The 15,768-nt window shown below is 42.7% G+C and overlaps 1 protein-coding gene across 1 annotated transcript in view; it reads left to right on the top strand.

The window, feature by feature from the left end:
• The first annotated feature begins 1,266 nt into the window (after positions 1-1,266).
• LOC133561686 (nuclear receptor subfamily 2 group F member 5) overlaps positions 1,267-15,768 on the top strand; it is a 74,075-nt gene continuing 59,573 nt past the window's right edge. Inside the window, exon 1 of the mRNA XM_061915141.1 lies at positions 1,267-1,948. Within this exon, the coding sequence (XP_061771125.1) occupies positions 1,582-1,948 (367 nt within the window). The 5' untranslated portion in view covers positions 1,267-1,581. The remainder of the gene's footprint in view (positions 1,949-15,768) is intronic.

Raw genomic sequence — 15,768 nt, 5'->3', positions numbered from 1 at the left:
AAAAAAGCCTTGCCTGTACTGGAAGTAGCAGACGATGACGTCACAAGGGTGAGGGTTCCTCACGTCCTCACATTGTTTTTAATGGGAGCCTCCAACAGCAAGAGCTTTTCGGACTGAGAAAACGACAATTTCCCCATTAATTTGAGCGAGGATGAAAGATTCGTGGATGAGGATATTGATGGCGAAAGACTAAAAAAATAAAAAAGGCGATTGCATTGGGACGGATTCGGATGTTTTTAGACACATTTACTAGGATAATTCTGGGAAATCCCTTATCTTTCTATTGTGTTGCTAGTGTTTTAGTGAGTTAAATAGTACCTGATAGTCGGAGTGGTGTGTCCACGGGTGTCTTGAGCCCAGTCTGTGAGGGAAGTCACAGCAGCTGATCTCCGGTAGGAGGCGACTTTTTACCACAATTTTCTCACCGAAACCTGCCGGTTGACCAGTGGTCGGGAACCACGTTCGCTTGACCGCTCTGATCCATAGTAAAGCTTCACCTACGGGAATTTTAAACAAGGAATCACCGTGTGTTTGTGTGGCTAAAGGCTAAAGCTTCCCAACTCAGTCTTTCTACTGTGACTTCTCCAATATTAATTGAACAAATCGCAAAAGATTCAGCAACACAGATGTCCAGATTGCTGTGTAATTATGCCATTAAAGCAGACGACTTTTAGCTGTGTGTGTGTGCAGCGCTCATTCTTCCTTAAAACCCGTGACGTCTTGCGTACACGTCATCATTACACGACTTTTTGAAGACGGAACTCCCGGGAAATTTAAAATTGCAATTTAGTAAACTAAAAAAGCCGTATTGGCATGTGTTGCAATGTTAATATTTCATCATTGATATATAAACTATCAGACTGCGTGGTGGCTAGTAGTGGCTTTCAGCAGGCCTTTAATATACAATAAAACTACTTCTCATTTACATCATCACACATGCTCTTGTTATCATTTGTGAAAACAAAAAAAACATTTTAACACACACACCTCACAATTTACAATAAAAATGTAAACCCTGGACAAGTCGCCATCTCATGCAAATTGTTTTTCTCCAAATCTTAGCAACATTCGCTGCCGTCAATCAAAGCTCCTCCCCAACTGACGACCGTCCAATCACGAGGCTCCTGACTTATGAGCGGCCGACCGAGCAACCAATCAGCGACGGCTCCTCCAGGCTTGAGGAGGCAACATGACCTTATATGGCATCTCGGCCTCGCGTAGGGAGCCCGCCCGCGGCCAGGGGGGCGGGGCGAAAGGGGGCGGAGGGTTAACAGCCGACCGGTGACACTTTCCCCCCCAAATGTGCAGCTCGTCTCGGGGAGAAGTGATCCGTGTTGCGCGCCCAGTCCTGCCGTCATTGCTCGTTCGTGCGTCCCCCATGAAGCCAACAAAGTATCAGCGGGCATCAGCGTCTTTATCCCGAAGAGCGCCGGACTCCTTCCGCCGTGGCCCAGCAGCCCTGGATGGGACTACTTCACGGGGAGACAAATAAATAGCAACTTTCAGCTTTTGGACTATTTGGCACACTTCTTTTTACTCTTTAACGTCCACGCCCGCCGACTTTTCTGACGTCCGGATAGCATGGCAATGGTAGTAAACCAGTGGCCAGAGAGCATTTCCGCCGACCCGGGCTCGCAGATGCAGATTTGCGGCCAGGAGCCCGGAGGCGCGCCGGGGACTCCGAGCGGCTCGACGCCGGGAAACGAGGCTCTGTCCGGGGACAAGCTGCCCAACGTGGACTGCATGGTGTGCGGGGACAAGTCGAGCGGGAAGCACTACGGCCAGTTCACCTGCGAGGGATGCAAGAGCTTCTTCAAGCGCTCCGTCAGGCGGAACCTCAGCTACACCTGCCGGGGGAACCGCGACTGCCCCATCGACCAGCACCACCGGAACCAGTGTCAGTACTGCCGCCTGAAGAAGTGCCTCAAAGTCGGCATGAGGCGAGAAGGTAAGGCCGGTATGTTTGCTGGGTGTCATGTGGCTTTCCAAGTCAACTTCAAGCAGAACAAATATGTCTTTATTACAAACCTTGTTTCCATATGAGTTAGGAAATTGCGTTAGATGTAAATATAAAAAGAATGCAATGATTTGAAAAAAATTTTTCAACCCATATTCAGTTGAAAATGCTACAAAGTCAACATATTTCATGTTCAAACTGATAAACATTTTTTGTGTGTTTGCAAATAATCATTAACTTGCTGCCAGCAACACGTGACAAAGAAGTTGGGAAAGGTGGCAATAAATACTGATAAAGTTGAGGAATGCTCATCAAACACTTATTAAGTCAAAGTCAAAGTACCAATGATTGTCACACACACACTCTTGATGTGGCGGAATTATTCTCTGCATTTGACCCATCACCGTTGATCGCCCCCTGGGGGGTGAGGGGAGCAGTGGGCAGCAGCGGTGCCGCGCCCGGGAATATGGAACATCCCACAGGTGTGCAGGCTAATTGGGAACAGGTGGGTGCCATGATTGGGTATAAAAGCAGCTTCCATGAAATGCTAAGTAATTCACAAACAAGGATGGGGCGAGGGTCACCACTTTGTAAGCAAATTGTCGAACAGTTTTAGAACAACATTTCTCAACGAGCTATTGCAAGGAATTTAGGGCTTTTACCATCTACGGTCCGTAAAATCATCAAAAAGTTCAGAGAATCTGGAGAAATCACTGCACGTAAGCGATGATATTACGGACCTTTGACCCCTCAGGCGGTACTGCATCAAAAACCCGATATCGGGCTCAGGAACACTTCTTAAAACCACTGTCAGTAACTACAGTTGGTCGCTACATCTGTAAATGCAAGTTAAAACTCTACTATGCAAAGCCAAAGCCATTTATCAACAACACCAAGGAACGCCGCCGGCTTGGCTGGGCCCGAGCTCACCTAAGATGGACTGATGCAAAGTGGGAAAAGTGTCCTGTGGTCTGACGAGTCCACATTTCAAATTATATTTGGAAACAGAGGATGAACAAAGAGGAAAATAACCATTCGGAATGTTATAGGCGCAAAGTTCAAAAGCCAGCATCTGTGATGGTATGGGGGTGTATTAGTGCCCAAGGCATGGGTAACTTACACATCTGTGAAGGCACCATTAATGCTGAAAGGTCCATACAGGTTTTGGAGCAACGTACGTTGTCATCCAAGCAACTTTATCATGGACGCCCCTGCTTATTTCAGCAAGACAAGTGTTACAACAGCGTGGCTTTGTAAAAAAAAGAGTGCGGGTACTTTCCTGGCCTGCCTGCAGTCCAAACTTATCTCCCATTGAAAATGTGTGGCGCATTATGAAGCGTAAAATACGACAGCGGAGACCCCGGACTGTTGAAGGACTGAAGCTCTACATAAAACAAGAATGGGAAGGAATTCCACTTTCAAAACTTCAACAATTAGTTTCCTCAGTTCCTAAACGTTTATTGAGTGTTGTTAAAAGAAAAGGTGATGTAACACAGTGGTGAACATGCCCTTTCCCAACTACTTTGGCACATGTTGCAGCCATGGAATTCTAAGTTGATTATTATTTGCAAAAAAAAACAACACATTTTATGAGTTTGAGCATCAAATATGTTGTCTTTGTAGCATATTCAACTGAATATGGGTTGAAAAGGTTTTGCAAATCATTGTATTCCGTTTATATTCACATCTAACACCATTTCCCAACTCACATGGAAACGGGGTTTGTAGATTTACAAGCAATATTGGACTTATCCATCCATGTTCTACCGCTTGTCCCTTTTGGGGTCGCGGGGGGTGCTGGAGCCTATGTCATCTGCCATTTATTTTCCTATTTTTCATGATGATGTCGGAATGTGTCATCTACAGGGGCATCGCAATCATTTGGAATTACTTTTAAAAAAGTATATATTTTTTTTACAACTTCTGTTGAAAAATTAAAACAGAAATATTTATTAACTATTGAATAGCTTACGGCTAAAACAAATTCAGTTTCTTTTGTGTTTATAAATGGTCAAAAACTACTAATAAAACTTACCCAGCCCTTGGAAATGTTGTCAATTCCTTACAAGTCCTATATATTAGAAAAGAATGCATGTTTTCCTTTTTCATAAGTAAATGCTTGAAAAGACAGCTAACATTGAAGAGAATATTTATTCATTATTGAATAGCTTTAAGCTAAAACAAATTCAGTATCTTATATGTTTACAAATGGTAAAACAAACTACTAACAAAACTTACCCAGCCCTTGGAATTTTGTCCTATATATGACAAGAACACGTTTTCTTTTATCATAAGTAAATGCTTGAAAAAGTCAGCTAACAATGAAGTCGCTCTGTTCCGCCTATCCCGCACTCTAAAAAAACATCCTTCAACGTTTTATATAAGTGCTGTAACTGTATATATAAAGTACTAACAGGGGCAATTATAAAAAACATGTCATTTTTAAGTATTTTGCTCATTTTAAGCATTCTGGAGCGTTTTAATTTTCCTAAGGGAACTCTCCTGAAGGAATCAATAAAGTACTATCCATCCATCTATTAATTTCACAAACACATTTGCTTTTGCTTTCAACAACAACACTAAATACTACTCATGCAGACTTCACCAGAGACAACAAACATAAAAAAACAATCCCATACTGTCTATTGTCTGCTTTCAGTGAGATGCCGACTGATGGAATGTTTATACATTCCCGTTTGGATGAAGAATTAATCATAATCCTTGTAAAAGGTAAAAAAAAAAAAAAAGGGTTCAAACGAGCGTCTTTTTGTGTCTTTTTTGCTATCTCCTGGTATAAGTTGACCAACGTCTGGGTTTCTGTTGTTGTTGCGGCTACAACAATCCGGATGGTTATTTTCCTCTTTGTTCCGGAGGACACCACGTCCACAGTTTCCAAATATAATTTGAAATGTGGACTCGTCAGACCACAGAACACTTTTCCCACTTTGCATCAGTCCATCTTAGATGAGCTCGGGCCCAGCGAAGCCGGCGGCGTTTCTGGGTGTTGTTGATAAATGGGTTTCGCTTTGGATAGTAGTTTGTTAGTTAGTTAGTTAATTATATCTATATAGCGCTTTTCTCTAGTGACTCAAAGTTCTTTACATAGTGAAACCCAATATCTAAGTTACATTTTAAACCAGTGTGGGTGGCACTGGGAGTAGGTGGGTAAAGTGTCTTGCCCAAGGACGCAACGGCACTGACTAGGATGGCGGAAGCGGGAATCGAACCTGCAACCCTCAAGTTGCTGGCACGGCCGCTCTACCAACCGAGCTATGCCGGTTGGTAGAGTTTTAACTTGCACTTACAGATATATTGACCAACTTTAGTTACTGACAGTGGTTTTATGAAGTGTTCCTGAGCCCACGTGGTGATATCCTTCACACACTGATGTCTGTTTTTGATGCAGGGGTCAAAGGTCCGTAATATCGTCGCTTACGTGCAGTGACTTCTCCAGATTCTCTGAACCTTTTGATGATTTTACGGACCGTAGATGGTAAAATCCCTAAATTCCTTGCAATGTCGTTCTAAAACTGTTCGACAATTTTCTTACAAATTGGTGACCCTCACCCCATCCTTGTTTGTGAATTACATAGCATTTCATGCAAGCTGCTTTTATACCCAATCATGGCACCCGCCTGTTCCCAATTAGCCCGCACACCTGTGGGATGTTCCAAATAAGTGTTTGATGAGCAGTCCTCACTTTATCAGTATTTTTTGCCACCTTTCCCAACTTCTTTGTCACGTGTTGCTGGCATCAAATTCTAAAGTTAATGACTATTTGCAAAAAATAACATGTTTATGTTGTCTTTGTCGCATATTCAACTGAATATGGGTTGAAAAGGATTTGCAAATCATTGTATTCTGTTTATATTTACATCTAACACAATTTTCCCAACTCATATGGAAACGGGGTTTGTAGAATGCATGGAATGAAAAACATATCCGTTCTTAAGGGCTGTTAAAGATTGGAAGTAGACATCAATTACATTTTGCACCCCATCCTAATATATTAAGACGCACCTGTACATTTCTGAGCGCTCATCATTATTACAGTCGCCATCACATGCCTGCTCCGCTTTAAGCAGAAAAACAACGAGAATCCCTCCGTCTTCTCCTTGTGTTGTCTTTTAACGGCGCTGTTTGCTCAGCGACACCCGAAGCCGCGAAGCACAGGATGCCGCTGCGCTTGTTGTATTGTGTTGGATTAACATCGGGTCACTTGGCGCCAAAAGAGGAGCCGCACAAACGTGTCGGCAGCTCGCCCTGATTGTTAATTATTACTAATTGGCGCTGACGTGTTTTGCAACTGGCAAACTCAATGTGGGTCACGGACAGAAACTATCCCTCCCGACGGTTTCGACACTCAAACACAGAGTAGCACCAAGCAAGCCGAGGCTGTTATGATATGTTGTGATGCTGCTTGGTTAGAGGCAGCGTTAAGGTTCAACCCCTTCCGAGATAGTCGCCTAAGATGATCCCACCGAGCTCCCACAGGTCATGTCCCCAATGTGTGTGTATGTGTGTGTGTGTGTGTGTGTGTATGTCTATATACAGTGGGGCAAAAGAGTATTTAGTCAGCCAGCGATTGTGCAAGTTCTCCCACTTAAAATGATGACATAGGTCTGTAATTTTCATCATAGGTACACTTCAACTGTGAGAGACAGAATGGTGAAAAAAAATCCAGGAATTCACATTGTAGGAATTTTAAAGAATTTATTTGTAAATGATGGTGGAAAATAAGTATTTGGTCAAGCTCTCACTGATGGAAGGAGGTTTTGGCTCCAAATCTCACTATACATGGCCCCATTCATTCTTTTCTTAACACGGATCAATGGTCCTGTCCCCCTTAGCACATGGGTGTCAAACTCTGGCCCGCGGGCCAAATGTGGCCCGCCGTGTAATTTAATTTGGCCCTCAAGGCAATATCAAATTAACATTAGAGCTGGCCCGCCGGTATTATACAGCATTAACACCGCATTCGCCGCTAATACTCTTACTTGCCAACCCTCCCGATTTTCCCAGAAGACTCCCGAATTTCAGTGCCCCTCTCGAAAATCTCTCGGGGGCAACCATTCTCCCGAATTTCTCCCGGACAACAATATTGAGGACCCTGCCTTTATCGTACTCCATAACCTGTCGTAATGTCCTCTTTTCCTCCCAACAAACAGCGTGCCAGCCCAGTCACGTAATATATGCGGCTTTTACGCACAGAAATGAATGCAAGGCATACTTGGTCAACACCCATACTGAAAGTGGCCGTGTAAACATCTTTAACACTGTTACAAATGTGCGCCACACTGTGAACCCACACCAAACAAGAATGACAAACACATTTCGGGAGAACATTCGCAACGTAAACACAATAGAACAAATACCCAGAACCCCTTGCAGCACTAACTATTCCAGGACGCTGCACTATACACCCCTCCACCCCCCGCTACCACCATTTTTTTCATTTTCATTTGATTTAATATGCCGTTGATATTCTTTCGTTTGTTTTTTGAAAGTTGATTTTGCACTGTTAAGTTATATAAGCGTTGCTTGTTTTATATTCGGTGTTAAAGCAAATTAGTTTAGCAAACTGAGGAATAATTAACGTTTTTATTCTTGCACTTTCTCTGGCTACTTGAATGTTTGATTCATTCATTATTATTTTATTTTCAAATGTATTATTAGCCTTTGGAAAAAGTGTATTTTGATACTTACCTCAGAGGGCTGCAAATAGAAAAGAGGTATAACATTTTTATTCAAATTTTATTTGATATGCCATTGATATTTTTTAATTATTATTATTTGAAACTCGATTTTGCATGTCACTATAAAGTAACATAAGCCTTGCTTGTTCAATATTCATTGCAAAACTTGTTTAGGTCCTATTAAAAGGTTAATTTGTTCAATTTTGGCCCGCGGCTTTGTTCAGTTTTTACATTTTGGCCCACTCTGTATTTGAGTTGGACACCCCTGCCTTAGCAGAAAAACAGCCCCAAAGCATGATGTTTCCACCCCCATGCTTCACAGTAGGTATGGTGTTCTTGGGATGCAACTCAGTATTCTTTTTCCTCCAAACACGACCAGTTGAGTTTATACCAAAAGGTTCTATTTTGGTTTCATCTGACCACATGACATTCTCCCAATCCTCTGCTGTATCATTCATGTATCCATTTTGGTATAAACTCAACTGGTCGTGTTTGGAGGAAGAAGAATACTGAGTTGCATCCCAAGAACACCATACCTACTGTGAAGCATGGGGGTGGAAAGATCATGCTTTGGGGCTGTTTTTCTGCTAAGGGAACAGGACGACTGATCCGTGTTAAGGAAAGAATGAATGGGGCCATGTATCGTGAGATTTGGATTCAAAACCTCCTTCCATCAGTGAGAGCTTTGAATGGTTGACCAAATACTTATTTTCCACCATCATTTACAAATAAATTCTTTAAAATTCCTGGATTTTTTGTCACATTCTGTCTCTCACAGTTGAAGTGTACCTATGATGAAAATTACAGACCTCTGTCATCGTTTTAAGTGGGAGAACTTGCACAATTGTGGCTTACTAAATACTTTTCTGCCCCACTGTATAACAAACATGGCATTTTTATTAGAGCAAGCCTGCATTTGTGGGTGTTTTTTGTCTGATGCAAAAATATTGTTTAATTTCTTGGAATGAAATTGAATTAAATGAATGTTTCTGCCAATATGGAGGATTAAATACTGTATCCAAGATGAAATAATGTCATCATACAAAGTAGGTTTTTATGAAGGACAGCTATTGCAGCTTCAGATACAAATAGAATTAAAGCTGCAAGCAGCGTTGGTCGGGTCCGCCTTTGGCCGCTGCCAAGCCTTGGTCTAAGTAAGACCTACATAGAGGTCTTTGTTTCATGTCTCTACGACATTCCTAACAGAAGTTACAAGCAGTTTTGTCTGGGGTTTTTCCTAGGGGGCGCTAGAGCGCAATTTTGACTTTTGGGGTTTGTTTTTTTATTAGATGGCAATTTTCGCCAGTACTGATGTGTGTGTAAAATTTGGTGAGTTTTGAAGCATGTTAAGGGGGTCAACTTACAGATCGGCGTTTCTGGATGTTGTTGATAAATGGCTTTCACTTTGCATAGTAGAGCTTTAACTTGCACTTTGAAGCATTTTAAGGGGGTCAAATTACAGCTCAAAGAGACAAAAATGACATTTTTTAGGAAACTTTGCGCAGGGGTTCTTTGAAGGTGCGTAAAATCCGAACCGGAGCAGTAATGAAAACTTTGTTGGATGTTTTAATCAAAAGGGTTCAATCTCTCTCCTGTGCGAGTTTGAAGCCGAAACGACAAACGCACTCGGAGGAGTTTACGTTTGAAAAAGTTGACGGGTTTTTACAAAACTTTTATTTTGAAGGGGTAATTTTTAATTTCCTTTTGATTTTTGCCGAAGGATGTCAATTATCGAAATGTAGGTCTAAGTGAGACCTACATAGAAGTTTTTGTTTCATGTCTTTCCGGCATTCCCACCGGAAGTTACAAGCAGTTTTTGTCTGTGTTTTCTTCCTCGAAGCAGTTTTTGCTGTGTTTTGATAAAAAATTGCGCAAGAGCGCAATTTTGAGTTTTTTTTTTTTTTTTTTTTCCATTACATCGCAATTTCTGCCAGTCCTGATGTGTGTGCCAAGTTTGGTGAGTTTTGAAGCATTTTAAGGGAGTGAAATTTCAGCTCAAAGAGGCAAAAATTTAATTTTTGCGAACATTTTGTTTTGAAGGGGTTTTTTTCCAACTTCCTGTTGATATTTGCCCTAGAAGGTAGAATTATGAAATGTAGGTATAAGATAGACCTACGTGACAGTTTTTGTTTCATGTCTGTACGACATTCCTATCGGAAGTTACAAGCAGTCAGTTTTTCTTTTCTTCCAAGGGGGCGCTAGCGCGCACTTTTGATGTTTCTGGTTTGGCTGCCTAATAAGTTGGGAAGGCATGCCAGACCGATGTGTGTGTCAAATTTGGGGAGTTTTGAAGCATGTTAAGGGGGTCAAATTACAGCGCATAGGTGCGGAATAATAATAAAACGCACCAGTTTCAATAGGGTAAAAAAAAAAGGTAAAATACACTCACAATACTTGATTTATTTTGTTAAAAGCAAATGGGACCAAAAAGTATTTAATAACAACTTTATCAAATACTTTTTGGACCCATTTATCATCTCATAATATCAGTATGAAAGCGAATAACTCCCTTTTTTTCCCCCTGTAACTGTAATGTGCAAACTAAATCAACTATGACTAGAGCTGCACATATGAATTTAAGTAAAAAACAAAAAAAGAAGAAAAAAAAGTATGCCTCATCTGGTGATTAGTTTAGCGCATGTCACTGCAAATGGAAATAAACTATTTAGCTGATATCGGACTAAATACTTTTTTTGCCCCACTGTATAAACTATCCTGTACAAAACCCACAAGCCCAACCAGACTGGGTCACGCTCTTGTGAGCTGAAACCCGAGGAAATCTCCTGATGTTGCTGTGACAACGTCTTCACTGCAACAACAGCAGCAAAATAAAGCATTAATTTCGTGAAATCTGCTTATCTGATGCAGGAGCTGATAAGATGCACATGGCCACAAATGTAGTCGAAATTGAAGAAAAAACTGGTGAAATAGTTCTTTAAAGGCCTACTGAAAGCCACTACTACCCACCACACAGACTGATAGTTTATATATCAATGATGAAATATTAACATTGCAACACATTGTAAATTGCAATTTTAAATTTCTTGCGAAGTATCCTGTTGAAAACGTCGCAGAATGATGACGCTTATGTTGACACGTGCTTGTGACGTCATCGGTTGGAGCGGACATTTGATCCCAGCACCGCTCACGGCTAAAAGTCGTCCGATTTAATTGCGTATTTACACAGTATTTTGGACATCTGTGTTGCTGAAGCTTTTGCAATTTTTTTCAATTAATAATGGAGACGTCAAAGAAGAATGCTGTTGGTGGAAAGCATTCCTTTAGCAACCAAAACACAGCCGGTGTTTCTTTGTTTGTTGAGAAGCTTTACTATGGAACAGAGCGAACATGTTTCTCTACCACATGTCAACCGGCAGGTTTCGGTGAGAAAATTGTGGTAATAAGTCGGCTCTTTCCGGAGACATGAGCGGAGCTTCGTCCTCCTGCAGCTGTCAAAGAGGCAGCTGCGACTTTCTTGGCTCCGCCATGGCTTCCATCAGAGACACTGGCGGTCTCCACACCCCTCCGACTTTTAGGTATGACTTTATAATCACACTAAAACACTAGTAACACAATAAGCAGATAAGGGATTTTCCAGAATTATCCTAGTAAATGTATCTAATAACATGTGAATACTTGATCATTTCGCGATATTGCCATATTTTTGCTAAAAGGATTTAGTAGAGAACATCGACGATAAAGTTCGCAACTTTTGGTTGTTAATAAAAAAGCCTTGCCTGTATCGGAAGTAGCAGACAATGTGCGCGTGACGTCACGGGTTGTGGAGCTCTTAACATCTGAACATTGTTTACAATCATGGCCACCAGCAGCGAGAGCGATTCGGACCGAGAAAGCGACAATTTCCCCATTAATTTGAGCGAGGATGAAAGACTCGCGGATGAGGAAAGTGAGAGTGAAGCACTAAAAAAAAGACTATTCAGTGGGAGCGATTCAGACGTTATTAGACAAATTTACTAGGATAATTCTGGAAAATCCCTTATCTGCTTATTGTGTTACTAGTGTTTTAGTGAGATTATATGGTCGTACCTGTACAACCTGAAGGTCGGCCCCGCACCTTTCTTCAGCACCAGTCTACGGGTGCTGGCGATGCCCATCTCTGCCCTTCGCAAGGGACCCTCTTCGAAACACGATCTTTCGAAATGATCGCTGCATAATACACTGTACTTTGTGTGTTTGGTCCAATCCATTAGCAATAGTGTGCGGCAAGAAATGGCGTAAACCTGGCACTTTTGTCAACGGAATTTGGCACAGCAGGGGGAAAACAAGCCGGAGGGGTGTGGTGACCGCCAGTGTCTCAGAGGGAAGCCACGTTTCTCGACGAGGCGAAGGCTGCCCGTGGGGCCAGGCTGAGATATTTTTCTTTTTCACGGTGGAAGCATGCGGCGGTCGGGGGCAGCAGGTGGAAGGAGGCAAGACAGTCCGCAGCTGCCTCTTTGACAGGTGCAGGAGGAATGAAGTAAAGTGAAGTGAATTATATTTATACAGCGCTTTTCTCTAGTGACTCAAACCGCTTTACATAGTGACACCCAATATCTAAGTTACATTTAAACCAGTGTGGGTGGCACTGGGAGCAGGTGGGTAAAGTGTCTAGCCCAAGGACACAACGGCAGTGACTAGGATGGCGGAAGCGGGAATCGAACCTGCAACCCTCAAGTTGCTGGCACGGCCGCTCTACCAACCGAGCTATGCAAGCTCTCCGCTCATTTGTACGGTAAAAGCCGACTTATTACCACCATTTTCTCACCAGGTTGACATGTGGTAGGGAACCGTGTTCGCTTGACCGCTCTGTTCCATAGTAAAGCTTCACCGTCATCTTTCGGGAATGTAAACGATGAAACACCGGCTGTGTTTGTGTGGCTAAAGGCGGCCGCAATACACCGCTTCCCACCTACAGCTTTCTTCTTTGACGTCTCCATTATTCATTGAACAAAATGGGAAAGATTCAGCAAGACAGATGTCCAGAATACTGTGGAATCATGCGATGAAAAGACACGACTTATAGCTGGGAACGGTGCTGGAACAAAATGTCCTCTAAAACGCGACGTTTTAGCATGATACGTCCGAGCGAAATGTAAAATTGCAATTTAGTAAACTAGAAAGGCCGTATTGGCATGTGTTGCAATGTTAATATTTCATCATTGATATATAAAATATCAGACTGCGTGGTCGATAGTAGTGGCTTTCAGTAGGCTTTTAAGTCCCAGTTAGTCACGACTCAAGAGTGACGTTTGCGCTCTCATTCCCGCCGACAGTCCAACGCCACAAATCCAGCTCCTGCGGCGCCACGCTCGAGTTGTGCAGCAGAACCTCAGCTGGCTGGCCTCGCTCTCGCTGGTGCGTTTGAGGTCAACGGGATTAAACGCTGTCCTCAAATCCTCTTTGCGGGCCCGGCTTCTGTTTATCAACACGCATTTATCCATTTCGGACCACCTTTTTTTCCCCCCCCCCGCCAAGCAGCGCCTGTGAGATGAAGAAGCAGAAAGTGATTGTGTTGTGAGCAGGAAGCATGATTTGAAACAAGCGGCGTGCGTCGGCGGGCAAATAAAGCGTGTAAACATGAATATTGGAGGACGCGTGCATGATTATTTCATGGCCACATCCACACTAAATTTAACGGCGGCGGTCCACGTGCGCGTACGGAAGTCACGCTCGCTGTACATTATTCATGGGGTTCAGAACAGGTTACCGCGGTAACGCCATGTTTGTTCTCAAGTGACATTTGTACTCGTCCCGGTGATTCCCGCAAGAAGCAGAACATGTTTGACATTTTATTCCTCTTTCCGGAACGTGTTTGTGTGGGAAGGACTGTTGATGACAACCTCCCCCAAAGCCAAATGTCATCTTTAAAAAAAAAAAAGAGCTCTTCATTAGACGAAAGTGCGACTGATTTTGTCTGTTAAATAATTAGCAGAGCGTTTGCTTTGATATGGCGTTCATGACATTTCGCTAGACACGCTAAAAGTTTAACAACCTTTTCACATTGAGAACATTTGCCTTTGTGCCTTCTGCGCCGCCTCCCCGCCGCCCGCCCAAGAGGCATCTTTGACCTCTTTGCGGGGCTCGGTAACATTGGATGATGACTGCGAGAGCGCCGTGACAGTCTGTGGCGAGCCCGGCGGCGGCGTTGTCCACCAACCTCACAGAACCTTGGCTTGTTTTCCTTGTAGTGGTGGTCTGAGGCATCCTTTTGGACTGCCGAGAATGTTTGTTGGCACGTGAGGCTCGTAAAAAGATGGCCGTTTTTCAGGCATGGCGACGAGACAGCAGGCCGACGTAAGAAAGGTTTTTTTTTAAAGGCCTACTGAAAGTCACTACTAGCGACCACGCAGTCTGATAGTTTATATATCAATGATGAAATATTAACATTGCAACACATGCCAATACGGCCTTTTTAGTTTACTAAATTGCTATTTAAAATTTCTTGCAAATTATCCTGCTGAAAACGTCGCGGTATGATGACGTCACCGATTGTAGCGGACATGTTCTTCCAGCCCGATCCAAGCTATAACTAGTCTGCTTTAATCGCATACATCCGCAGTATTCTGGACATCTGTGTTGCTGAATTTTTTGCAATTTGTTTAATGAATAATGGAGACGTCAAAGAAGAAAGCTGTAGGTGGGAAGCGGTGTATTGCAGCTGCTTTTAGCAACACAAACACAGCCGGTGTTCCCTTGTTTAAAATTCCCAAAGGTGAAGCTTAAAAGCCTACTGAAAGCCACTACTACCGACCACGCAGTCTGATAGTTTATATATCAATGATGAAATATTAACATTAAAATACGGGCTTTTTAGTTTACTAAATTGCTATTTAAAATTTCGTGCAAATTATCCTGCTGAAAACGTCGCGGTATGATGACGTCACCGATTGTAGCGGACATGTTCTTCCAGCCCGATCCAAGCTATAACTAGTCTGCTCTTATCGCATAAATCCGCAGTATTCTGGACATCTGTGTTGCTGAATTTTTTGCAATTTGTTTAATGAATAATGGAGACGTCAAAGAAGAATGCTGTAGGTGGGAAGCGGTGTATTGCAGCTGCTTTTAGCAACACAAACACAGCCGGTGTTCCCTTGTTTAAAATTCCCGAAGGTGAAGCTTAAAGGCCTACTGAAAGCCACTACTACTGACCACGCAGTCTGATATTTTATATATCAATGATGAAATATTAACATTGCAACACATGCCAATACGGCCTTTTTAGTTTACTAAATTGCTATTTAAAATTTTGTGCAAATTATCCTGCTGAAAACGTCGCGGTATGATGACGTCACCGATTGTAGCGGACATGTTCTTCCAGCCCGATCCAAGCTATAACTAGTCTGCTTTAATCGCATAATTCCGCAGTATTCTGGACATCTGTGTTGCTGAATTTTTTGCAATTTGTTTAATGAATAATGGAGACGTCAAAGAAGAAAGCTGTAGGTGGGAAGCGGTGTATTGCAGCTGCTTTTAGCAACACAAACACAGCCGGTGTTCCCTTGTTTAAAATTCCCCGAAGGTGAAGCTTAAACCCGGTGTTCCCTTGTTTAAAATTCCCGAAGGTGAAGCTTAAAGGCCTACTGAAATTAGATGTTTTTATTTAAACGGGGATAGCAGGTCCATTCTATGTGTCATACTTGATCATTTCGCAATATTGCCATATTTTTGCTGAAAGGATTTAGTAGAGAAAATCGACGATAAAGTTTGCGACTTTTGGTCGCTGATAAAAAAGCCTTGCCTGTACCGGAAGTAGCAGGCGATGTGCGCATGACGTCATCAATGTGAGGGCTCCTCACATCTGCACATTGTTTACAATCTTAGACACCAGCCGAGCGAGCGATTCCGACCGATAAAGCGACAATTTCCCCATTAATTTGAGCGAGCATGAAATTCAGGCGGAGCTGGAGGCCATGCGTGCCTGCCCAATGACGTTATAACTGTAGAATGATCGAGGGCGAGTTATTGGTTTCTTATGTGGGTTTATTGTTAGGCAGTTTCATTATCGTCCTCCCAGTGCGGCAACAACACACAACAACAGCAGTCAAGTTTTCGTCTACCGTAAAGCAGTTCGTCTGCCGTAAACAGCAATGTTGTGACACTCTTAAACAGGAATAT

Source organism: Nerophis ophidion, linkage group LG11, assembly GCF_033978795.1.
Source record: "Nerophis ophidion isolate RoL-2023_Sa linkage group LG11, RoL_Noph_v1.0, whole genome shotgun sequence".
NCBI lineage: Eukaryota > Metazoa > Chordata > Actinopteri > Syngnathiformes > Syngnathidae > Nerophis > Nerophis ophidion.
This window is presented reverse-complemented; position numbering and strand designations above follow the sequence as displayed.